General features: G+C 32.1%; 3 protein-coding genes across 8 annotated transcripts in view; 1 reads left to right on the top strand and 2 right to left on the bottom strand.

The window, feature by feature from the left end:
* Positions 1–3,096: 3,096 nt before the first annotated feature.
* On the bottom strand, positions 3,097–10,921 carry LOC123680175 (U4/U6.U5 tri-snRNP-associated protein 1). Of its 2 annotated transcripts, XM_045617950.1 has the most exons (10): positions 10,816–10,921; positions 10,592–10,755; positions 10,100–10,533; positions 7,553–7,798; positions 7,034–7,433; positions 6,654–6,860; positions 6,319–6,573; positions 3,629–3,872; positions 3,470–3,551; positions 3,097–3,410 (listed from the first exon to the last, which is right to left on the bottom strand). In XM_045617950.1, the coding sequence occupies exons 3-10, from the start codon at positions 10,496–10,498 to the stop codon at positions 3,261–3,263; spliced, it is 1,983 nt and encodes a 660-aa protein (XP_045473906.1). In that variant the 5' UTR covers positions 10,499–10,533; positions 10,592–10,755; positions 10,816–10,921; the 3' UTR covers positions 3,097–3,260. The 2 variants fall into 2 exon arrangements, with proteins under 2 accessions (XP_045473906.1, XP_045473905.1); XM_045617949.1 differs by having other exon boundaries at positions 10,592–10,899.
* A 228-nt stretch (positions 10,922–11,149) lies between these two features.
* On the top strand, positions 11,150–20,448 carry LOC123680203 (PR domain zinc finger protein 10-like). Its single transcript, XM_045617989.1, has 12 exons — positions 11,150–11,511; positions 11,562–11,964; positions 12,027–12,329; positions 12,558–12,653; positions 12,709–12,873; positions 12,941–13,071; positions 13,282–13,628; positions 14,619–14,886; positions 16,688–17,282; positions 17,505–17,980; positions 19,142–19,313; positions 19,367–20,448. Exons 1-12 carry the CDS (start codon positions 11,380–11,382, stop codon positions 19,384–19,386), a joined length of 3,108 nt encoding a protein of 1,035 aa, XP_045473945.1. The 5' UTR covers positions 11,150–11,379; the 3' UTR covers positions 19,387–20,448.
* A 1,023-nt stretch (positions 20,449–21,471) lies between these two features.
* LOC123680372 (myelin transcription factor 1) overlaps positions 21,472–24,887 on the bottom strand; it is a 34,572-nt gene continuing 31,156 nt past the window's right edge. For 3 of the 5 annotated variants that reach the window (XM_045618242.1, XM_045618243.1, XM_045618244.1), the window contains one exon: positions 21,472–23,472. In XM_045618242.1, coding sequence (XP_045474198.1) covers positions 23,203–23,472 — 270 coding nt within the window. In that variant the 3' untranslated portion in view covers positions 21,472–23,202. The remainder of the gene's footprint in view (positions 23,473–24,887) is intronic. The other 2 variants (XR_006747507.1, XR_006747508.1) reach the window with 2 other exon arrangements.

The following is a 24,887-nucleotide window of genomic DNA, read 5'->3' as shown; positions in this document are numbered from 1 at the left end:
TTCCCGGCCACTTGGGAATTAGAGGGAATGAAGAGGCCAACACACTTGCCAGAAAAGGAGCACAAACTTCTTTCATCGGCCCGGAACCTTTCTGTGGTGTAGACAAATGTACCTACAAGAAAGAGTTTCAAGAAAAGGTGGTAGCCGAAAGAGAAAAACTCTGACAGAATCTTCTTGATTTGGATCACTCCAAAAAGTTTTTTCGAAACTTTGACTCTACAAGATCGAACAAGTATCTGGATCTTAGTAAGAATATGCTGCACCTCCTCACTGGATTCCTCACAGGGCATTATTTTCGCCTTAGGAAACACCTCATGAGAATGTGTCTAACAGAAAATGACGAGTGCAGATTCTGTGGGGAGGAGGAAGAAACTCCGAATCACCTGGTGACGGAATGCCTCGCCATCACTAGCCAACTCAAAACCTGCTTTGGACACGAAACTTGTAGAAGTGAGGAATTAGCTTCCTTGAAGTCATCCCAGATATTGGAGTTCATCAGAACTCTGGAACTGGAAGGCGAGCTGTAGATCACCTTATGGAGAGAATAGCTCTGATGGGGGCACAATAGACCATTAGGTCGCAGTGAAACGAAACCTCCTTAATTAAATCTAATCTAATTTAACACCAGTTGGACCTGAGCCTTTCGGTGGGCTAGGAAAAAAAAACAATATAAGGCAGCGGTCCAGCAATGGGAGTTGAATAACAGGATAACCCACAGAACAAACACTCCAATTTTTCAGTTAAGTTCAGTGAGAAACTACCAGAATACCTCCCCATAACATCTGGTGTACCACAAGGAAGTGTGTTAGGTCCTTTTCTTTAATTACTCTACACAGCTGATCTACCTGAAGCGCCTGATAAAATAATTGCCGCATTTGCTGATGACTTCGTCAATACTGTCTTCCGATGATGATCCTGTTATATTTCCTCTAGAAAAATTCAAAAACACCGCATGGACCAACTAAGCAACTGGTATAAAAAGTGGAAGATAACTTATGAACCAGGGTAAATCAATACAAGTTGTTTTTACCACACGCCTTAACATCTGCACCAAAGTAATTCTGAAGCGCTAATATTCCCTCGGAGACAAGCGTATAATACCTTGGCATACACCTGGACCAGCGACTTGCATGGCAGAAGCATATATCGTTACAAAAGAAAAATAACTAGACATAAAGATTCGACAAATGCATTGGCTTATTGGAAGAAAATCAAAACTGACGATGCAAAATAAATTATTAGTTTATAAGACAGTCCTCAAACCCATATGGATCTATGGCATATACAACTGTGAGGTGGCGCTAAACCCTAAACCATCCAGAAGGAAACCAATTCAAAGGTTTCAATCAAAAACTCTGCGATTGATTACCAATGCACTATGGTATCTCACTATAAACCATAACCAACGTCTACACGAAGATCTTTAAATAGCGTATGTAACAGACGTCGTAAAATCCTTATCCTCCAACTATCAAGGACTACAACCTGGATACAGGATCATCCAAATGACCAAATACAGATGAACCTCTACATGGGAGGTCCAAGCATCAGAAGATTAAAGAAAACATGACCCGAAGATCTCCTCTGCAACACTGAAATAGTGATCGAATAGAAATGTCGTTGTACACTTCACTCTTCTGATATTTTTCATTGAACACAATTACTTTTTTATATTTATATTATGGGTATATTGTATATCACGCAATAAATGACAAAAAACCTACGGATGCAGAAAGGCTGGATTGAAAAAAAAATTGCGCTAAATTTTGAAATTTGGCATTGCATGTGAATTAGGCCTTCACAGTTTTTTAGGCAAAACGCGTATTGAAGTATACTTTACGGATCTCCTATACGCCAAAAAACTACCTATTGATTTTACAAAAAAGTGTAGAAAAATACATTGTAGGAAATATTCTCCAATTTAAAGATCGTATGATAAAAAGCAAGAAAAATTGAGGTAGTCTTTCAAAAAAATTGTTTATAGGTGATTAATTAAAAACTAAAATTGACCTGTCTGAGAGTTTTGCTTTCAATAACGCAGTTATGAATTTTCTTCCTTAATTTATCCACACAATGTATGTAATTAAAAAGTTCATGGAAAACTAGAATTCATTTCCTTAGAAATAACATTTAATTTAAAAAATGTAAAGAAAATAAGTGCGGATGTTTAAATCTGCTCATAAAAATTAAATTATTCATCACCAATGACAATGTAAAGCATTAAGCCGGCAGACGGCAAGCCGCTAAAAGTTGACGTCCTTGACTTTATTTACGTTTTAATAGCTGAGGAGGGAAATATTCAATTATGTTAAACGATAATCACTGTTTAAACAATTATGTTCCAGAGCCTTCGTGACCTCGTTTTTGTCAGTTCAGGATATAAAAAAATATCATAGAAAATATGAACTAATGGTAGTTGAGATGGAAACGTCGATTCGATCTACTGTCAAGTGACGAACTTGAAAATAACCTATAATTGTAGTATTTTGTCATATCACAATTGTTTATGTCCACGTAAGTGAATATAAAGTATTTGAGAAACAGTCGATTGAAATAATTCACTCTGGCCCAATACAAACCTGCCATGAGAAGAAATCATGCTGGTTATAGTTATGAGCCTCTTCCTCAGAGGTCCAATGAAATTGAGGACGAAAATGATAAGTTAACTGACGAATTGAGAGAAAAAGTTAATGTCTTGAAATCTTTGTCAATAGATATTGGTAATGAAGTAAGATATCAGGATAAATTAATGAGTGACATTGATGGAGATTTGGAACGCACTGGAGGTTTTCTTGGAAAAACAATGAATAGTGTATTACGGTTATCGCGTAGTTCTCATAATTGTAACATATTGCATATTATCCTTTTTTCTGTTGCCTTGTTTTTTATATTGTACATTGTCCTTAAATTCAGGTAATCAAATATATCATTATCTTTACTTATTGTATGTAACTAATTCATGTATATAAAATCATGGTGTTATAAAGAAAAAACAATTCATTAATTTAGTATTTTAATTTAAGAGATATTGTGGTTTATTATATAGGCAACATTATTTTTTGGTATAATTGCCAAATTTTTGAAATAAAACAATAATCAACAGAAACAATTCATTTCTATAATTACACAATTAAATATATCATTATTAATATTATTACATTATAGTCTCGATGAAATATTTTGGTGAGTGTGCCAAACTATTGGAGATTAACCAATATGAACATAGACTTTATTTCTATAATAACATATTTTTTCGAAGCTCAATTCCTTGCAACTTTAGAGATAATCGTGCTTTGAGACTGCTTATTTCCAGAAAGAACCACAAAGGCAGATTGACTTTCCTTCTGCTTTGCTTGTAGCATGTGAAGTGTACCTAATGGGGTATCTGTAGAGCTCATCTTCTTCATTAACTGAAAAATTGATTCACAATTTTAATAATGAGTCATTTGACACGACAAGATAATCTTACCTGTTCTTGAACATTCTTTTTTATTCGCTTTTCTACCTTATTTTTACCAGGTCCTTTTCCATGAAACTTGTGGGACAAATATCTGGAAAATATTTTCAAATTATAACTGCACTTAAATCTCTGAATAAAAAAAAATAGTTTTCAAAATATTTTTCCTACCTAAAAGCTTCTTTAGAATTCAAAATTCTTCCATCATCATCAATATACTCCAATTTAACATTAGGTTTAAATCCATCTTTTTCCTTGAAATCTTGGATTGGCCCAGCATAGCGATCCCCTCTTCTACCTCCACCCCTCTCATTATCTTCCCCGTATACTTTATCTTCAATTGAGTAATGTTGAGCCTGCAAATGGGCCAACCTTGAATTACTTGGACGATTGTTGATTTCCTTCTCCAGATAACCTGAAATGAAGATAAAATAAGGTAAATAATAAGTCTAACAATACACACCATTTAATAGTATAGAATTTTGCTTGTTATGGTTATTTTTTACTGTACCATTGATTTCATTCTGAGGGAGGTATTTCTCACTAGATAAAATAATATTCAGGCCGAATTGTACATTGAATTTAATTATAGATTTCTCTAATACCCAGTAAATACATGTAAATTATTGATGTTTAATGTTCTTATTATTATTATAAAATAAAACACAACTCAACCTAATTTTCCAGATTTGGCAGCGTTAATCCAAAAAAAAAAAAATATCAATAATATGTTCACAGTAATGTGTCGTAAACATCGAAAGGACAGAAGTGGTAATAAGTTATAAGCATTTAATGGGCTAACAGCCCATTAAATGCTTATAACTTTTTACCTGAGCCAAATCTGTAAAAATGAAAAAAGAGTTTTATTTTGTGGGCGAAATCTGTACAGGGTGGGCAAATTTCGATGTTTTAGCACTACAACTTTTGAACCAGAGGAGATAGACAAAATCTGATACCCACTTCTCGATCTCTTTTCCTGAGAAACTAACAAGGGTAGTATTCATTTTTGGCCACCTTCTTTTGTTTTCGAGTTATATGCGAAAATTGGAAAAATGGCGATATCGAAAAACATTTATATCTCCGCTAATACTGATGATAGAGCTCTGAAATTAAAACATCATACAGGCACTTTTTTACGTAGAATCCAGTGGCGTGCTCGTATTTCCAAAAGGGTTTTTAATTACGAAGCTATGACCCAAAGTTATGTTTTTTAAATGGGAACACTAGATTTTTGTGTCATTTTCTGAAAGCTTGATTTTTCCTGATTTCAAAAATATATAACATCGTATGATTCGGATCAATTGAAATAATAGAAAATGGCCAAAAACCTTTTTTCACCTAAGAGTCTCAATATTTCTATGGTTTCAACTGTTGATGAACACAGAAAAATTGAGCTTTCTATAACAAGAGCAGTGTCTTTCCGTCAATCTGATTATTTTTATGCTTTTCACTTATTTCTACAAAATTCGAATCTAGATATGTTTTATAAATTTTTCATCTAAAAATTGATTTGGAAATAACGGAGAAACCACAAGATCGAATTTTTAAATCGAAAGAGTTGTATTGAGATGCATGTATCAGGAGATTATTTAAATAGGTCTCCAGAATCAATACGCACAAGTACCAATCCATTTTAAACAGCATATGAAACAATGCATATATGATTGAACTCAACATTTTAATTACGAAGGGACAAACAAGAAATAATGTTTAACCTAATAATGATAACAATTGCACAATGCACAGTCGACACCTCTTCTCGATATTTCAATAGATGAATATTTGAAACTGTGTTCAAGCTACCTAGGAAACTTTTTCCAAGTTCGTTTATCTTTTCGAAACTATTTGTATAAAAGAAATATAGATTCGAATTTTTTAGAAATAAGTGAAAAGCATAGAAATAATCAGATTGACGGAAGGACACTGCTCTTGTTATAGAAAGGCTCATCAACAGTTGAAACCATAGAAATATTGAGACTCTTGAGTAAAAAAAGGTTTTTCGCCATTTTCTGTTACTTATTTTGATACGAATCATACGATGTTATATATTTTTGAAATCAGGAAAAATTAAGCTTTCAGAAAAAGGCACAAAAATATAGTGTTCCCATTTGAAAAAACATAACTTTGGGTCATAGCTTCGTAATTAAAAACCCTTTTGAAAATACAAGCACGCCACTGGATTCTACGTAAAAAAGTGCCTCTATAATGTTTTAATTTCAGAGCTCTATCCTCAGTATTAGCGGAGATATAAATGTTTTTCGATATCGCCATTTTTCCAATTTTCGCTTATAACTCGAAAACAAAAGAAGGTGGCCAAAAATGAATACTACCCTTGTTAGTTTCCCAGAAAAAGAGATCGAGAAGTGGGTATCAGATTTTGTCTATCTCCTCTGGTTCAAAAGTTGTAGTGCTAAAACATCGAAATTTGCCCACCCTGTACATAGTTAAATTCGAAATACAATTTCAAAACTCACCCAGTATACAATAGCTATGTGATTCCTTATATCCGAAAATTGTTCATATACTCTCGTGTTCAACAAACTGGCTGTGATATGAATTATAAACATTACACATCCAGATGATGAACGCAAGAAGTTATGAATTGCTCAATAGTGGAGAAGAGTCCGATCATAACATTGTGGAATGTCAGATCTAAACTAACCAATATGAAGATTGCAGAATAATGAGATGTCATATTGCTCAACAAAGCTGGCTGTGATATGAGGTGTTAATGTGAAACATTTCACAACCCCCTTGCTGGGTAACACAACCTCCTACCTAGCATAGAAAAAAAATAGAAAAGCACCGACATGAATTCTTAAGGATATATGTAAGGTTCTTTTCGATATTCTTTAACTAACCTTTGCTCATAGCAACTTTCAGAGCAGCTCCCATGCCTTTACTGACATCTGGCTCTTCGTCCAGTATTTGGACCTCTTGAGGCTTATCTTCAGTAACTCTCACTGCTTCATTCGGATCTACGCTATTCCAACCGGTTGTTTCGATTATTTCTACATCTTCATCAGAGTCTTCTACTTTGGTGTTAGTTTCAAAGTCCATATCCAACTCTTCAGTTTCATCCCTATTACCTGCTTTACCGTATGTTGGAATATCACCTGAAAACATAAAATTTCTAGTGTTGTTAAATATATATTTTCGAAGTGGCAAGAAATGAAGAAATTGAAATTTTTTTTACCTAAAGTTCTACAGAACTCAGCGGTAGTATTCAAGACGATGCTTCCACTGTCAATAGGTTCCTCTTTAACTTCAGTTTTGATGATAGTGTTTTGGAGAAGTTCTGCAACTACATTCTCTTTTTGTTTTATCCTTCTAGCTCTATGTATGGCTTGTTCTAATTCATCATCTTTTTCATCTATGTGAAAATCAGGTTCGATTTTTGTTTCTAAAATAAATTATGATGAATTTTGAATATTTCTTTCGATAAACAACATTTGAATGTGAAATAGTTCAAAAATATATTCATTTTTTTCTTCAAACACACATAAAGAAAACATCATTCAGAAGAGATCAAATTATGGTTCAAAATATTTCTATACCCTTCAGCTATCAACTTACCAGGCACGTCATCGATCTTCAATAGTTTTGAATCTACATCGGTAGAATCAGACGAGGATAGTTCACCTTTTTTCCTGATTTTCCTCACCTTCTTCTTCGGTTTCTTAAATTTCGCCATCTCATTCTCATCATAGTATTCTGATGCAACTTTCAATTCTTTTTCTGCAATAGATTCCAATTTTTTCTTTGTCATATTCGTTTTCTGTGCTTCACTCAAAGCCTGTTGCTTTCTTGATTCAAATGAAATATTGGAGCCAAGTAAAAAAGTATCCTTCTTTTCACCGTCTATTTCCTCATCGTATTTTGATAGAACAGATTTTTCTATGGGATTTCCAAACTGATCAAATTCTTCTTCAAAACGATTGTATAATAGGCCTTTGTTCTTTCTGTTCTCAAGATTCTGAAAATAAATTACAACAATACTTTATTGGTTTCTAAATGTAATAAATTTAAATGAGAAATAATGAAAAAAGTTCACAATAAAAAAAAAATGATTATCTGCCAAATAAGTATACTTACTTTTTTATGTCTTTCATCATCTAGCATGTTCACATTTACCAAAACATCATCCTCCTCCTCCAACACACCTTTATCTTTAAGGGTTAGAATAACATTTCTCTCTTCTTCAATATCATCAATATTATGATCTACTTTTAGGCCTTTGAGATCTTGAGCTGTGTATTTGTTTCTTCTCCTATTCCTTGTCTCCGATTCAATAATTTCATCTATTCCAAATTGGGCATCTAATTCTTCCAGAGCTTTTGCCTTCAACAAAAAACCTTAGTTGTATACTAAATATTTAGGATTATATAGGTGTTTTAATACTTATATTTCGATATGTTTACTATTTGAATAAAGTATCTGTGGAAAAAAGTTTGCAGTAATGTCCAATTGTTTATATATGTATCTATGCTCACCGGCAAAATTAGGAGAGTGGATATAATTTCAACAAGTTTGTAGTTCATTTCCTCTGAACCCTTTGGTCGATTTAAGCATCTATTTTTTTTAATTGTAGCTTGATCCATCAGGAACATAAATGTTCAGATGCCGACCTCAGTTAATTAATTTTTAGTCATATACAGGGGTCAACAAAAAGATTGAAAAGATAGCTTTTATTGAAACACCCTGTGGAGTGAATCATTGACGGACGAGAATGTCAAGAACAAGAAGAACATCTGAATGTTCGTAAACATTTTCATCTGTCAACAATGAACTCCGCAAAGTGTTCTGAATAAAAGCTTACTTTTGATGTGTATAACAAAAAATGAAGTAACAGAGGACGGCATCTGAACAGTTATATTTCCAAGTTACAATGCCAAAAAAATAATTGCTAAAATCTGTAGAAGGGTTCAAAAGAAACTGAACTACAAATTCTGTTGAGATTTTGTCTGTTTCCCTAATTTTTCCAATATGTATATACAGAGTGATTCACCGGGATAGCCTATTAGACGTTTATGGAAAACTAATCATAATTTTGAGCTGAAAATTTGCATATTGGGGTTTGAGACAATGATCTTTCTCCCTGAAATATTTTCAGATCTCTACAACTTCCGGTTATATCAGTTATACCGGAAACAGAGTACTACTTCCTTATTTCAAATGATACACCCAGTATATTATTGCATCATTAGATAGCTTTTTTGATGACAATTTCTACAATATGCCATACCTTGGGTAAAAACTCAACAGTTCATGAGTTAATGGGGAAGTTAAGCTTTTTTCGAAATTTTATTTTCCTTTTTTGATTCTGCAAATGCGTTGTATTATAAGACTGTTTGCGGTTCGAACCAAAAATGTATAGGGTGTTTATAAGAAGATCATGAACTTGGACAACTCAAATTCATCAAAACTAAAAATTTTGGAAATAGAACCTATATTTTTTATTATTCTAGTCGATTCTAGGTACAAAAATAGTGGGGGTTACCTAGGCAAAGCATATACCTAAATTGAATACTTCAAGAGTTATTGAGGAAGAACTTTAAATGAGGAAAAACCGCAATTCCTCAGTGTGGAGTAGTCCTTGACTTCCGGAAAACACAGAAAGAAACTAAAATTCAATGTTTCCATAACTAAATTTGACATTTTGACAAATTGTAATGAGAATTGTATTGGTTTATGCAATTATCAACAACCCCAAAAAAAATTCATGAAGTGTCAAATTTAGTTATCCAAACATAGAATTTTAGTTTCTTTCTTCTTTAGTCTTTTCCGGAAGTCAAAGACTACTCCACACTGAGGAATTGCGGTTTTTTGTCATTTAAAGTTCTTCTTTGATAACTCTTAAAGTATTCATTGTAGGTATACAGTTTGCTTAAGTAACACCCACTATTTTTGTATGTAGAATCGACTGAAATATTAAAAAATATACGTTCTAATTTGAAAATCTTGAGTTTTCATGAATTTGAGTTGTCCAAGTTCATGATCATCTTATGAACAGCCTGTACATTTTTGGTCCAAACCGCAAATAGTCTTATAATACTACATGTTTGCAGAATCAAAAACAAAAAAATTTTCAAAAAATACTTTTTCTGTCGAAATATTGAAAAAAATTGGGATTCATAAGAATCCCATTATCAAGAACCGTTGAGTTTTTATCCAAGGTATGGCATATTGCCGAAATTGTCATCAAAAAAAGCTATCTAATGATGCAATAATATATTCCATTTGAAATAAGGAAGTAGTAGTCTGTTTCTGGCATAACCTGAAGTTGTATATGTGAATTTTCAGCTCAAAACTATGATTAGTTTTCCATAAACGTTTAATAGGCCATCCTGGTGAATCACCCTGCATAAATTAACAAATCCTTTTCAACCCAATGGGTGTAGGATTTTGAAAGTATCAAAAAGGGAATTGTTATAGAAATATTTACCTAGTTCAATGTTATTAACCTCGAGAAAACTCTTGGAAAGCAGTTTTAAAATCAAGTTTTCACATACCTTCAGCAAATGGCCTTGGAACACATGTTACTTTACCAGCACTGTACTAGTCTCCTTGGATCAGGTCAAGAATATTCCAACACAGACATTATTTAATATTAAACATTTAAAATCAATATTCAATACTTACCCTCTGTTCAGCTTCTTTCTTTGCTTGGTCCAACTTTCGACTCTTATCTATCCAAGAACTAGTGTCATCTTCACTATCACTTTGCCCTAGTGATTTTATATTAGCATATCGACTTTGTAATCGTCGTTTTTCTTTTTGAACAGACAATTTATCACGCATTTTTTCAGTTTGTGCTTTATCCTTCCAATTTTCTGCTGGTACATGATTAAATTCTCCCCAATCATCTTTATACTTATTATTTTGATTAGATTTGCTTGGTTCAGATGTTTGCTGCAGTGGCTTCAAACCTAATTTAGCCCTTAGTTCATTAGTTGCTTCAATCGATAGACTATCGACCGAACCACTATTATTCTCTTCTATATTATTCGAAGCAGCTCTTTCAGGTGGTGATTTAGCCATATTTTGATCGACTTGAACTTCAACAACGTCCGAATCTGAAAAATGAACATGAAGTTTTATATATTCTATAACAACATGTAACGTTATCCTTACCATCACTAGAATAATTCGATTTCGTTTTTTCTTTTTTCCTTTCTTTATCCCTACGATGCTTATGTTTGTGATGATGTTTATGTCTTTTTTCACGGGGTGAATCAACTTCATCTAATTCTGAAGCTGGTCTTTTCTTTCTGGACTCACGATCTTTGTGTTTTTTACTGCTTGAACCCATTTTAAGTAAAATAAACAATTAAGCACAGGGCGTTTAATTTTATTACCTATAATTCTTTTCACAAAAAGGTTGTAAATAAATAATTTCTATTTTTGATACGTCATATCAAATGTCAATTCAACGTTTAGTTAACGATTACGACCGCAGAATACTCTGCGGTTTTTTATTGTTCTTTCTATGACCTATGCTCTTCTTATCAGGGTTATGTCACAAAATAGTAAAATCCTTTCCAATTTTTTGGTAGTCAACTGGATAACTGGTATGCGGATGACAAATAAATAAATTGAAAATTATTGATTGATTAAATTATTCTGTTTGAAGCTCTTCTTCCGAACATACTCGTCCATGACATCTAACATCTGTGGTTATCTTTGACAAGTTCATTTGTCAATCACATAACTCAAATGCTTCAGAAATTAACAATAAAATATTAAATCTTTATCAGAAAAAATATATAATGAATAATATCATACTATACTTGTCATGATTTTTATGGGTACTTGTAATAATGACTTCAGTTTTGTCAAAATGATATTGTAGAAACTACTCACTTTTATGAATTGTTAGTACGATAATATCATCATCGTAGATAATAATTTTCCAATTGAAAATGGAAAGCGTAGAAAAATGTGGTTTACAGCCACAAACTTTGTCACATAACTATGATAGAGTTGAGCCAGATTGGCCACACAATGAAATTGTTTCTCCTAACTCAAACAATTCTACCTTGCTTTACATTGCGGTAAGTAGATTTTGCATTAGTGAGTACCAAATTTGAAAATATTTTTTCAGGTGGAATATGTGAAAGATGAATTGAAGGGAGATTCAAATCCAAATATATCATCATGTGAAAACTTTATGAATTTGCAGGAACATGTCGGTTCTTTTGATCCAAATATGAATTCGATTGCTGAGTACAGTCCAGTTTATAATGATCCTAATAATTATAATCCTGTTGTTATTCATCACCTGGTTTCTTCAGATGCCATTGAAGAAAGTAGTGCATTTGTTAACGCACCAGATACTAATTCTTCTCTTGAAACTATACCAACAGTTTTGTATGATACTGGTATAGACAATGTCGGTGAACAGTATTTACAGGTAGAAAATTCTACAAGTTTACATAATGGTCAAAATTCATCTGAAACTAGTAAAGAATCAGGAGTCGAAATACTTATAACAGATCAAGCTACAGGTTAGTTGATTAGAAAAGTCAAATCATAATATAAAATAATAAATATACCTATTTTGTTATAGGTATTTCTTACAGTGTTTGCAGTCAGGAGTTATTAGTGAAACAGGAGCAACTTTTGGAAGCATTATCCCCAGGCCCTTTGTTAGATTCTGAATTATTGATGATAGATGAAAGCACTTTAAAAAATAATTTGCCGCAAGATTTAATCAATGGAGATGTTAGTACAGGTGAAGATAATAATATCGTCTCAAATTTCATCTCCGATTTTTCTGCTGAGAAAGAAAAATTTGACAATAACATAGAAGAATTTCATAAATTGAGAAAAAAGACGGTACCAGATGAATTAGAATGTGAGGATAAGTTAAGTGAGTTGATATTTACTTTCAGAATTTCAATGGTGGGCTTCATAAAACTTTTATCATGGTGATTTGCGTGATGTAATCATTTCTGTGCTCAATTTCAGTTCATTTTTGACACTTCCATAAATTTAAAATCACAATCGAGTTGATCGGTCAATCAAATTTTTATGAAACCTATCATAGGTCAATTTTATATTCACAGAATGAAGAAAATAATATTCAATTAATTTGCAGTGTCAAGAGTTTTTAATATTGTCGATAAACCAATTCCATCACGAGCTAGAGCAACGCTTCCTGAAACTTACTTGAAGATTATGAAAGTGGGAGAAGGTATACTTATGAATATAAGTTGGTTCTTCTAATTGATTGAATGAATAATTTTCAGAATGGGCTGTGTTTGCTAAGAAATGTATAAGAAAAAGGACTCAGTTTGGACCAGTTCAGGGCATATTGAAAAACAGGGAAGATATTGTGTCTGGTGATAAGAAGTTGGAACTTTTATTGAAAGATGATGAAGATAGAACCTTAGGTTTAGATATATCTGATGAAGGTATGTGTTTGAGGAAATCAATTTATAAGTTAATTTTTCGATGTTTGATGTGTTCCTTTTTTCACAGAAAATTCAAATTGGATGTGTTTCATAAGGAGGGCTGAATCATATGAAGAACAAAATTTAGTTGTCAGCCAACAAGAAAATAGTCTTTATTTCACTGTAATTAGAAACATATTGCCGAAACAGGAACTTAAGGTAACTGCTATTATTTTCTGTGGAATTAACGATTTCCTTCTTTTTTCTTGAGTAAGAAATATAGTATGAAGTTTTTATTTTAATGAACGACAGTTATTTTTATTTCATCAAAAAAGTTATTGTGATTCATTATTATTCATGTTATTATGATTTATACAAACTCTAAAGCCCTCCTCAAGTCTCATTCAATTCAATTTATTCTTTTTAAAGGTTGGTTACAGCTTCATATACGCTAATCAGCATAACTTACCTGCTTTGGAAAAAAAAATAGTGGAGGAGCAGTGGCTTTGTTTCGAGTGTACCGAATATTTTGCAACTTCTGAAGATCTTCAAAAACATTTGTCAGTTCATGAAGAAAGAGGAGAATCGGTAAAATTCAGAAAAAAAAATTGGAAAAGCAAGAAAAAGCTGCTGAAAGTTGCTATCACAGAAGCATGGCAATGTAAAATTTGTGAGGAAGTGTTCAACCCTCCTAAATATAGTGTGCTTAAACAACATTTATTGAAGAAACATAATGAATGCAATGATAATGTTGAAGAAAACTTTTTATTGATAAGGTGAGTAACTAAACATGACAGTTTTATATTTAAATTCTCTTCAAGTGAAAAACTAGCATATTTCAAAGAGCTATTTGAGAGTATGAACATTTTTTGCAGATTAGACTTTTAAGAACAATATACAATTACAGTATAACTTCAGTAGTCCGGGCAGATATCGTTCCGGTACCTGCCCGGGTTATTGAGGCGTCCGGATTACTGGAGTGATTTTAATTTAAGAAATAAAGCAACTTATAAATTATCAAAATAAGGTTTATTAATCAAGTCACAAAAAAAATATTATTTTCTCATAAAATAAAACAAAACTGAACAAAACTCCTAAGTTCATGTAACACGTTATGTAAATATGTACATGAAGGTATTTAAAATATTGTATACATATAAATATTATGTATGTATGCAAAATGAAATATCTTCTACTTTTTTCAAAAATACATATCAATTTTAATTTGGACCTTTTTGGATGCATCTATATCAATTGCCTTGTCTTTAAGCCTTTTCAAAAGCTAAAAATCTTCAAGGGTAAGATTATTCTTCTCAGTCCACCTGAGAGCTAGACTTTTCTGTGAGTGTAAGTGTTTTATGTGATCATTTGACTGGAGCCATTGCGTCCGGCACGCTCAAAAACAAAGTGCAGAATGAAAGATGCTGCCGCCGCGCTGTTTCCAACCGGTATGAAACCGTTTTTTACATGTATAGACAGGAAAATGCTATTGTTTTGCATAATGAATATTTTCGCGCCCGGATTTCAGAGGTAAAAATTTCAAAATGCCCGAATCCCAGCAGTGTCCGGAATACTGGAGTGTCCGGGCTAGCGACTGTCCGAACTATCGAAGTTGTACTGTACTTAAATGAATAATAAACATTAACATTAAAATTATCACCACAAAATGAATTGGTTAAACAATAATGAAAACAATTGCTTTCATATATGACAACAATTGATTGTTTTTATATCTAAGTGACATAGGGTATGGTATTTCCTTTCAGAAACTACAAGTGCGAGAAATGTTACCTTGTCTTTCAATCTGAGAATCTTTTCAAAGTGCATAACCTTCAACACAGTGTGGATTTGAACAACGACGAATTTGACAATGAAACTTGTCATGTTTGTCCAGCATGTAACAGAAAATTTGTTACTAAGAAGCAATTGGTTATGCATGTATCATCTCACTCTTTGCCGAAATATAAAATAATTCCCGAACGCTTCCAATGTCCAATTTGTTATACATCATATCCATTGAGGGAACGTCTTCAGGTGAGTATTTTCGATAATATTATTGTTTCCAGTTGAAAAAAATCACATTCATTGAAAGAAAGTTTAATTCTCATATACAGTCCATTCAGGAATTATTGACATCGAAGCAGGCCGTGAACGTCTAGTCGCGGCATTATTTCCAGTTACAAAAATATCACTAAAAATTGCTATGGTTCATCATAGAAATAACCAGTTTAAATTATTTTCATCATTTTTGTATCCGAAAGATCCTGAATTTTCGAAATTACGATTATTACGAAGGGAGGCATACAGTCATGATTTCATAAATTGAAATTCAGATTATATAACGTAAAAATATAGTGAAATGCTATCTCATTTCAAGGAAATCCAATGAAGAGATATCTATTCATTTAACAGTCGCCCATGAAAGATCCTATTGAAGATTATTAAAATATGCATATTCCTTTCCACCAAAGGCTCTTCAAAAATTGTTGCATTACTGATGGATACTTAAATTCTTATCAAATAACTCTTATGGATCATTTTAACTGTGGTGTCTAAACTGGTGAAGAAAACAGAAAAAACTGGTTGAGAAATTTAAATAGTGTAGCTTAGTGAATGGAAGAGCCATATCATAATAAGACAGAAATAAAATTCAAAAAATCCATTTAGTATATGAAAAATGTTGACATCACAGTTGTACTGTAACTTTCAAAATTGGAACCAATTTATCAGCCGATGTGTAAATTACTTTCTAAAGTCACTATTTATTGAAACTGTTCATGACATGAATGATTGATTAAACTTGTATGAAAAATATAGGTACTATTTGTACTCAAGTTTTATGTTTTTATTGAAATGCTAGTTACTATTAAATTACATAAAGTATTTTGTCCATAACAGCTTTAACTCACTCACTATAAGCATTTTTGCATGAAATTATTTTTAAATTTTGAATCTTAAAATTTTATCGCATTCTATTATTATCTTCAAGTGGGTAAGAGGTGAAGAAATTCTTGAAGTTACTCTCAGTTGAAATACTCAGTAAAAATTCTATAAAGCAATTGGAATTTATTAGATTTTTGGATTACTCATTGAAGAACAAAACACAGATATAACAATACTTAATTTCAATATAGAATATAAATAAACTATAGATGCAATGCCAAAACTTTGTTTAGCAACCGAATTATAAAATAATTCTCCCTTCATAGATTTATATAATCCTCATGATCACTACTGTCAAAACAAAACATTCAGGTAAAAATCCAAATATCCAGCATTCAAAATAGTAATCCTTCCACTTATACCCTTGAATATACTTGAAAAACTTTTCTGTTCATCAATAAGAATTTTCCTTTTATTAACTGTTTTGAATTTGTTATCAATTAAGTTTATGTAATATTGACGTTGATTGATTAAAATCCAGATGCTTTTTGGTCAAATTTTATCCAGACTGATATATTGGTTGCTTTTGGTAACAATCAAATCATTCAATGATTCTTTGAAGGTGAAATCGTATTACACAGGTTTTCTTCCACTAATAATCCAGGTTGTAATGACTTGCCTTCTTCTCTTTTCAAACAGTACTGTGAGAAATACTCAAATAAACTAATCAATGTGTGTTTGAAATTGATACAACTTTTAAGCTTCAAAATTTCTTCGATCAAAACCAATAACACAAACTGAAATCTAACCTCCTGTCAATGACATTTCCAATGCCAACCCGAAATCTGCAATTCAAAATGTTACTGAATGAGCCAGCCGGGATGTCCATAATTCCTGAATGGACTGTATGACATGAATCTCTTTGATAACGCTTTTCTTTGATTTCTTGCAGAGACATATGCTAATTCATGGTCCTGAGGAATCAAAGCCTCTGCAATGTCATCAGTGCAAAAAAAGATTCATGACTAATTCGGCATTAATTTGCCATTTGAAAACTCACATATCCGGAGAAAATATTTATGAATGTCCAATATGCAAGGATCGTTTCGATAATGTGCCAAAATTGAAAGCACATGTCCAAAAACATTGTGTAAACAATACGTATACATGCCCCCAGTGTAATAAAAAATTCAAAGCGTACAGTATTATTCGCAAGCATATACGAGCTTTTCATAGTGAACAGAAGCATATTTGTCAACATTGCTCCAAAGAATTTCCAACTATGGATAAGTTGAAGATACATTTATTGAAGTACTCAGACCACAGGGAGTTCTTATGTTCGAACTGCGGCAAACAATTCAAAAGGAAGGACAAACTGACCGAACACTGTAAAAGAGTACATTCAGAAGAAAGGGAGAACAATAAGCCCAAAGCAATAACGAATGATAAAAATGAATCGAAGAAGTTTATCCCTAAAGTTGAACCTACTGATTTTCATAGATTCATTTACAAATGTCATCCATGTTTAATTGGTTTCAAGAGAAGAGGTGAGTTTATTATCTTTCTATTACCTTCCATTTAAATTTTTTTTACATACTAATGGACCCAGCAGAAAATCCTAGAATTGTCAGAATAACTGCAAAACGTTGTACTTCCTCCATAGTCTCCTTAATTCTTAATTTCAATCGATAAATCAAGTACTTCATTTTAGGTGTAACCATAAATGAATTAAATTGAAACCTAATTTTTGAAATCGGTTTTTTTTTAAGGTATGCTTGTCAATCATTTGGCGAAACGCCATCCTGACATCAGTCTGGATTCAGTTCCTGAACTTAATTTGCCAATACTGAGGGCTACCAAAGATTATTATTGTCAATATTGTGATAAAGTCTACAAAAGCAGTTCCAAGCGGAAGTTACACATTCTAAAAAATCACCCTGGAGCAGCTTTACCGATAAGCAATAGAAAGCAAGGAGTGTATCAAGAAGTTGCTGGTCTACCTAACATGTCTTTTTCTCAAACAGTAGGAAGCGTAACTACATCTCCACAAAGTTGTAAATGGTGCCATAAGCAGTATGCAAGTAAGGCAAAACTGTTACATCATCAGAGGAAAGAACATTTGGGCAATTTAAAACAGTCGCAAGAGGACAATGACGATAAGTCAAATAAAGATGTCAATACTTCGGAGGAGATCAGAGAAAATGACGAACAAGAATTTCCAATTTATAAGCAGAATGATTATGTGGTAAGGAAATATCTTTTTACTGTAACGAAGCTATTGATTATGGTTAGTGATTTTTGCATTGAAAAATGTGGGTTGGTAGAACAGTTCTCTGTATCACAAATTTGACAGATAATGGGTAAATCTGTGACAGGTGATTTCTGAGTACCAACTTATAATAATGAAATATAACCATGAAATCTATGCGAATCTGTGATATTCTCGCATGATTTTGTACTTCAGGATGTGGCAGAATGCACAGATTAACCACAGAATTAGATAAAAACTTATTTTAGAGCTGCCAAATTATGTCAGCTGCTCTATTGTATTTTTGCTCTTTCAGAAACATGAAAAACTAATCACTTAAATCAGCAAAAACATCAATTGATGGAATTTAATGGAAAAAAAACTAAATACTAATATTTCCGTGATTACAGATCCAATCCTTATGAAATGTTGCCAGTACATTTCGAATACTTATTCTAAGTATAGTGGAAAATTTTGTGTTGATAGCTCAACTAGAACTGTAGACAATTCAAGAAGAATATCGAAAAAAATAATCAATATTTCCATGACCACAAAACCAACGGGTTTGAGATTTCCGGTGTTTATATGAAATACAATGGACGCAGACTCAACAGTTGTGGAACAGTTTTCAATATTTTATGAATTTTCTGCTGAACACATTCTATCAGTTTCCGCTACAGAGCGGTCGCCATCTTTGGTAGCGAATTTATTTTATGCTAATTTTTGGTACCATGTTGAGCAACTGACAAGTGACAGTTGTGAAATTTAAATTTCAATATAGCAATAATGTAAACTGAAAAGTATACGTTTATTAACATTCTGAAATGTTACTCTGAATAAATTTGCCATATATTGAAGAATTGTATTTGATAAAAAATATTTCATTTCTTGGAATAACTGCTCTATTTTCACTTTCCAAATTAGGCGAGAGTTCAGCAGAAATAAAAAAGTAATACATAATACCAAAGCAACTTGGAAATTAAAATCGATATCATAATAGAAAATTGTCTCTCATCATAACATAACCTTCAAGAAGGACCCACAGAACATGCTGGCCAATCATAAGATCATAAGCACCATAGAAAACTCAAGCAGAATAGAGAGTGTTTTTTCTAATAGGTACTGATTCTGAATTAAATCAAGTTTCCTTTTTTCTAGGTAACAGATAAAGTCTTCGATACCAACATTTCTGAGGAATTTGTAGATGATCCAGAACCGGATATTCATTTTGAACATTTGGAAAATATTGGTGAGAATGAAGTTTTCAATCAGAATGAGACATTTGGTCTTCCGAATTCGCATTTATATCGACTTCTCACAAATGCAAATAGTAAGTTGTTGGCCAAAAGTGTAAGATGAATATAAAAAAAATTTTCCATGCAGATATGGTACCACCACGTTGAGGCAATTATGAAATAAGATATGAGACACTATTTCAATCACTAATTGAAGGAAAGTGAAAATTGTCAAAAGTCAAGGGATTGGTTGGGAAATATTTTGCCAAAGAACGGTAGGCAGGTATTGTTCACACTCTGGATATTACTTACATAGATATGTCCATGGTATTCTATCTTCTGGGTGTATTCAGTGTCTCAGAAGTATCAAGAACTGCTTCATGAATTTGCTAAATATGCTTGAAATATCTAGTGCAATGATGATTTGTCAAGGTTTTCAAATCATCAATAGGTCAATGTACTTATACTACAAATTTTTGGGAATGAGAGAATATTATACCAGTATAGTTTTCGAAAATAGTTTTGAGAGACATTAGATGGCAATATTTTGTTATGCCTGTTGTTGATCTTGTAATAATTCAGATAAGTAGCCCTTTTTAATTGATAGAGAACTGCTATCGTGAATTTTTAAGACCGATATTGGGTCATTTTGGTCTATTGGGTTATTTTAAATTCCGATACTTGGACTATTTTGATATTTTTTATAATATCAACAATTGTGAGTTTCATGAACCAAGTAAGTGATTTATTTATTATAAAATATTCAAGCTCCATTCGAAATGAGATTCAATGGTCTTTATATTTGAACTGAATTAAAAATAATGGTATTTTTTCATGATTAGACAAATGAGAAGTTTTAATTAAGTATTGTGTTCTTTTGATTATTGTTGTTTGAAAATGAGAATTCCAAATTGTCCAAATGAATATTTGATTTGTTTACTAAAAAAATGAATTTGAATTTGCTATTTTTTGAAATTTCTTATACTTGATGTCAACTTGATAATTTTTATGCGTCTTTGAAATGAAAACTGTTTGTGAATTTGAAAGGAAGAACAATTATTTCTTTAGCAACTGAAATAAATATGTTGGAAGTGTGGCATCATAAGTATGATTGAATTGATTCATTTTGAGCCAAAGGCGGTTTTATTGAAATCAAATTTGAAAATTTCCCATTTATTTGATTGTAATTTTTAATGATTAGTAAAAATGAATAAAAATATTCTGGATGAATTTGTTGCTTATTAGCCGATTTCTGAATTTCCTTTTACCTAATGAAAGGTGATACAATAAAGGAATAATTTCAGAAATAGATTTTTTTGTACCATCATTTTTCCAAATATTAATTTTCATAATTTGAACCCAATAGGTTATTTGACTGATTTTTCACATAATATCAAATTTCCTAAGAAAAAACCAAAATGTAGTTTCACGCAATGAACGTCACTTGGAAGTATAAACAAGCAAATGCTAGGTAGGAAGGCGTTTGTTTTCATTCAACCTTTTTTTTGTGAAGATCATTTTGATGTAAGTGATGAATCCATTATTGTTCAATAATACGTGAATAATGGTTTTAACGTCTGTTGTTAATATATGAAATTGATTTCACGGTATTCAACATTTCACAACCCTTGCGAATTATATCTGTATATATAGTTTGTAAGGTAAGCTAACATTCGATTCTGGGATTAGTGGTTCCTCGTTGCGGAGAATCTGCAGCTTCCTCGGTGGATCAGTGGTTTGAGCATCGGACTAGTTGTTCGGAGGTTGCGGGTTCGAGTTCCGCTCGAGGAGGTACTTTTTCCAGAATTGAAGAATTTGTCTGGATGCCGTGAAATTAATTTCATTATTTAATAATATTTCATCGTAAAAACTACTTTGATTCATTACATTTTTGTACTTCTATAGGGAAAATGAATTTGTTCAAACTTGCAAAATAACTAGCATAATTTATCGAAGAAAATTTTGAAATTTAAAGCAAAACACTGAACACAACACAAAGATTTGAAAATGCAAATGGCATGAATGTTTATATCAAATTGACGTCATTGTGAGTTCGTTCATGCCATTTTTTCTCTAATCACACTTAGAAAGCTATGATTTATTCATGTTTTTAGAGCTTTTTTTTGCAAATTAGTTTATATTGTTTGTGGAAATGTATTCTATGGGGATGTCTATAAATTGTGCAATGTTTTTGATACTTTAAAATGGCCTATTGGTTTCATAAAAATGTAGGATCTGATTAAAACACGTTTCTTTTATTAAATGAATTTATAATAACACATTAATATAACATATATTTTGGTGGAAACGATTTTAAATAATTATGATGTATGGGTCTCATTCATTATTTACACGAATGTTAGTTTCATTCAGTATAACACACAGTTTGGGGACTTAAATTTCAATTTAATAACAATAAATTTCGAAATATTAAGATCTAATTTTGGCGGACGTGTCATATTGCACAAGGGTTTAAACTACTAGTGATTTCACGAAGTCATCAAACACTGTGTTCATTCCATCATGAAATTGTGAGAGGAAAAACAGAAACGCTAGTTGAAATCATGATGTTACTAGCAAAATATAATTATCGCAGATAAAAATGAACAGACTGTATTGCACTAATCGAATAATTTAAACAATTTAATATGAGTTAATCAGCATATTCTGTACAAATTGATCAACAAAGAGACATCTTATATGTTTTGAATAAAAACAATTCAAATACTTACACATGAATGATAACAGAACAAAAACAGTATTTACAATATAAATATACAATATTATTCTAAAACAGAATTGGTATTTTTCTTTACACTTTTTTCAGTACATACCTATTTACAAAAGATCACATTTTATGAGTACGTACAAAGAGTTATTCTAACGAATATGCTAACTGAATATTCGAATAAATTGTTTTTGAAACTTTTCGTTTGCAACAATTAGTATAATCTAACATCGAACATTGCTTCCAGATAATAACCCAAACGTTCATGTTGAAATTAACTGAAACACATATAGGGTAAATACAAATGCATAAGATCTTTTATTGAATCATCATTTGCAGATTACTCTTAATGCTCAAACAAAGGCTATTGGAGAATTTGCTTCAATGAGAATCAGATATGAAAGGAAATATTTTTTGCCCTGATTTCATCTTCCATTGAAAATTTCATGAATGAAATCTTTTATTTCTTTGTGGACCAAAATTAACATAATCGCACAAGAGAAATTAGAATTTCTCTTGTACCTGATAATTGGTGGATGCTCTTATATATACCTATTCAGGTGTGAATAAATAGAAGCCATAATTCTTTGTCGAAAAATAGCCTAGATCCTCTGTAATTTTTTTTTAAATAAATGCTTTAGAGAAAAAATAATTAAAAAAAAAAATCCATTTTTGACAAGAAATTATAGCTCAAACTTTTTCGCACCTATTATAAACCACTATTAGTGAAAAAAATGGGAAATTCCAGTGAAAAAAGCATAGACCTAAAATGTTATTATCAAAGATTAATCTTTGGTTATTATAGGTCTATGGAAAAAAGCCGATTCTTCTGATTTTGTTAATCGCATTTAGCGACATCTAACGACAAGTAGTGAAAACTCATCAGCCTATGAGTGTGATGAATTTAATTAGAAAATGATGATCATGGATTGTTAAATTTCATCAACGTGATGAAGAAGAAATATCAGCTTACGTTTCATCAAATTTTCAACTTGATTTTGAACAGGTAGGTTATATTTTTAGGTTTGTGATATTTGGCGGATGCGCCCAAACATTGCAGTACATGGCGGATGCGCTTTTGATAATATTTATCATTAATATTGCGCATCCACCAAATTATTCATTTTGTTAAATATTGGTTTTGTGTTGAATTTCTGGGTTTCCGATATACTTACCTCCGAACCTGATGTCATTGAAGCAATTTCCACATCTCAACGAAATGTTTAAAAAAGAAAAAAAAATCAAAAGGACACATCTTAAATCGGCGTAGGTAACACTGTGAAATCTTGTAATGCACATTTAACAGTTTCATAGAGGGGCCGACTGTCTTCATTACAGTAGGATTCGGGGGTACACAAGGTTTGCAACTTGGTAAGGTAAGAATCGAAATTCTCCTGGCCGATTTTCTCCGGGTTTGGACCTCCGCCAGGCAGTCGAACGTGCTCGAGAAGGGTGATGACGTTGTTCCTGAGACTCTCGTAGTATTCGTTCAGGTTGTTGTTCCTTTGGGCCATCGCCTGGGTTTCCTATTGGGAAATGGTAAGTGATGTAGGCCAATTGCTTTTTTTACGAAACCGCTGAGGTAAATACCAAAACTAATTAGGCGGATCTGACTACAGGACGCAAGGTGTTCGCAGGACCTCAACAAAGATTTAAAAAACGTATTTCTCATTGGGAAGTAACGAATTATCGAAAATAGTATAGGAAGAGAGTGTATACTCAAAGAGTGATATTGAAATTTCAATGGAAATTTTTGGTTTTTCAAAATTTATAGACTAGAAGGATCCTGTTTTCAAGGTTGAAAATGCAATGAATGTGAAATATCATTTGAATAGCAAATTCAGTGTCATCTACCAAGCAGAGGAAAAGTGTCAAAAACAGACCGCTGTATAATATTACAGGATTCTTCTTTCATTTAGAAAATATTGATGATTCCAACTATCGTTGAGGGCGCTGCTACGTATAAACAAACATGGAGGAAAAGCAGTACTTTTTTCGATATTTAATTTGTATTACCGAAAAGCGTAGGTATATACGTGTTTTTACTGATTGACACTGATTTGAATAAATTCTCAACTCTTTATTTTTCAATACCAATAAATCTTTCAAATATGAATTGAATATATAATAAAAGTATCAGGATAAAATATCCGCAGCTGGATGCAGAACCCATTCAGTACGTTGGCATTTTGGTCTATAGGTGGCGTTTAGAATTTTGGATTCGTCAGGATAGGATTTGAATAATAAGAAATATGTTCTATTTTTCTCGACAGAAATGAATTGTAATAAATGTCCAATTGAATCGACACCTTGCGTTCTTCCTTTCTGTTATTCACAAATCAAATAATTCATATACGGAAATTTGGTGGCCGTGAAATTATTTATTTTGAAATTACGACAAATGAAGAAGTAATGGAGATAAGATTTCTGTTATTTTTCTTTTTTGACAACTTTCATAATGGTTGCACTAGTTGTTTTTCAGTAAGTAATTTTTTTTCAGATTTCATAGGAATTGTTTGAAGTTTTTTATTTCGTCTCTTCGACGCTTAGAAAGGTCAGAATTTCCATAACTCTTGAAAACTTCTGAAAGTTGGAATATAACTTTTTCAATGCTTTATTGAAATTGATTGAAATGGTACCCAACATGTTGGGCATCTGTTGGTTGCTTTTTCAAATCTTCAAAAGGTTTATCAATGAGTGCAAGATTAATATAACATGAAATTCTGTAGTTAATCATTGTAGTTTTTATCGGGTAAGGAATTTAGTTATGCATTGAAAAACACATGCTCAATCTTTGAGCGATACTTCTTGGCATATGTATACCTGTAAATCAGAGGCGTCGCTGGGGGGCGTGCAGGAGCTTCTCCTCTTCTTAATTTTTGCGAAAGTTACATTGTCGATGATGAAATATTTCGAAAAAAAAAAACAGATGGAAACTGTT

The sequence above is a fragment of the Harmonia axyridis genome, chromosome 5, assembly GCF_914767665.1.
Source record: "Harmonia axyridis chromosome 5, icHarAxyr1.1, whole genome shotgun sequence".
NCBI classification, from domain to species: Eukaryota; Metazoa; Arthropoda; class Insecta; order Coleoptera; family Coccinellidae; genus Harmonia; species Harmonia axyridis.
The sequence above is the reverse complement of the archived record's forward strand: the minus strand, read 5'-3'. Positions and strand labels throughout refer to the sequence as shown.

Coding starts and splice junctions, on each gene's coding strand:
- LOC123680175 (XM_045617949.1), bottom strand. CDS start 10,769: ATGGGTTCAAGCAGTAAAAAACACAAAGATCGTGAGTCCAGAAAGAAA. Junction 7,434..7,552: donor ATGATGAAAGACATAAAAAA/GTAAGTATACTT, acceptor ATTTATTTTCAG/AATCTTGAGAACAGAAAGAA. Junction 6,861..7,033: donor GAAGATCGATGACGTGCCTG/GTAAGTTGATAG, acceptor AATTTATTTTAG/AAACAAAAATCGAACCTGAT.
- LOC123680203 (XM_045617989.1), top strand. CDS start 11,380: ATGGAAAGCGTAGAAAAATGTGGTTTACAGCCACAAACTTTGTCACAT. Junction 12,874..12,940: donor TTTAGATATATCTGATGAAG/GTATGTGTTTGA, acceptor CTTTTTTCACAG/AAAATTCAAATTGGATGTGT. Junction 14,887..16,687: donor CATTGAGGGAACGTCTTCAG/GTGAGTATTTTC, acceptor GATTTCTTGCAG/AGACATATGCTAATTCATGG.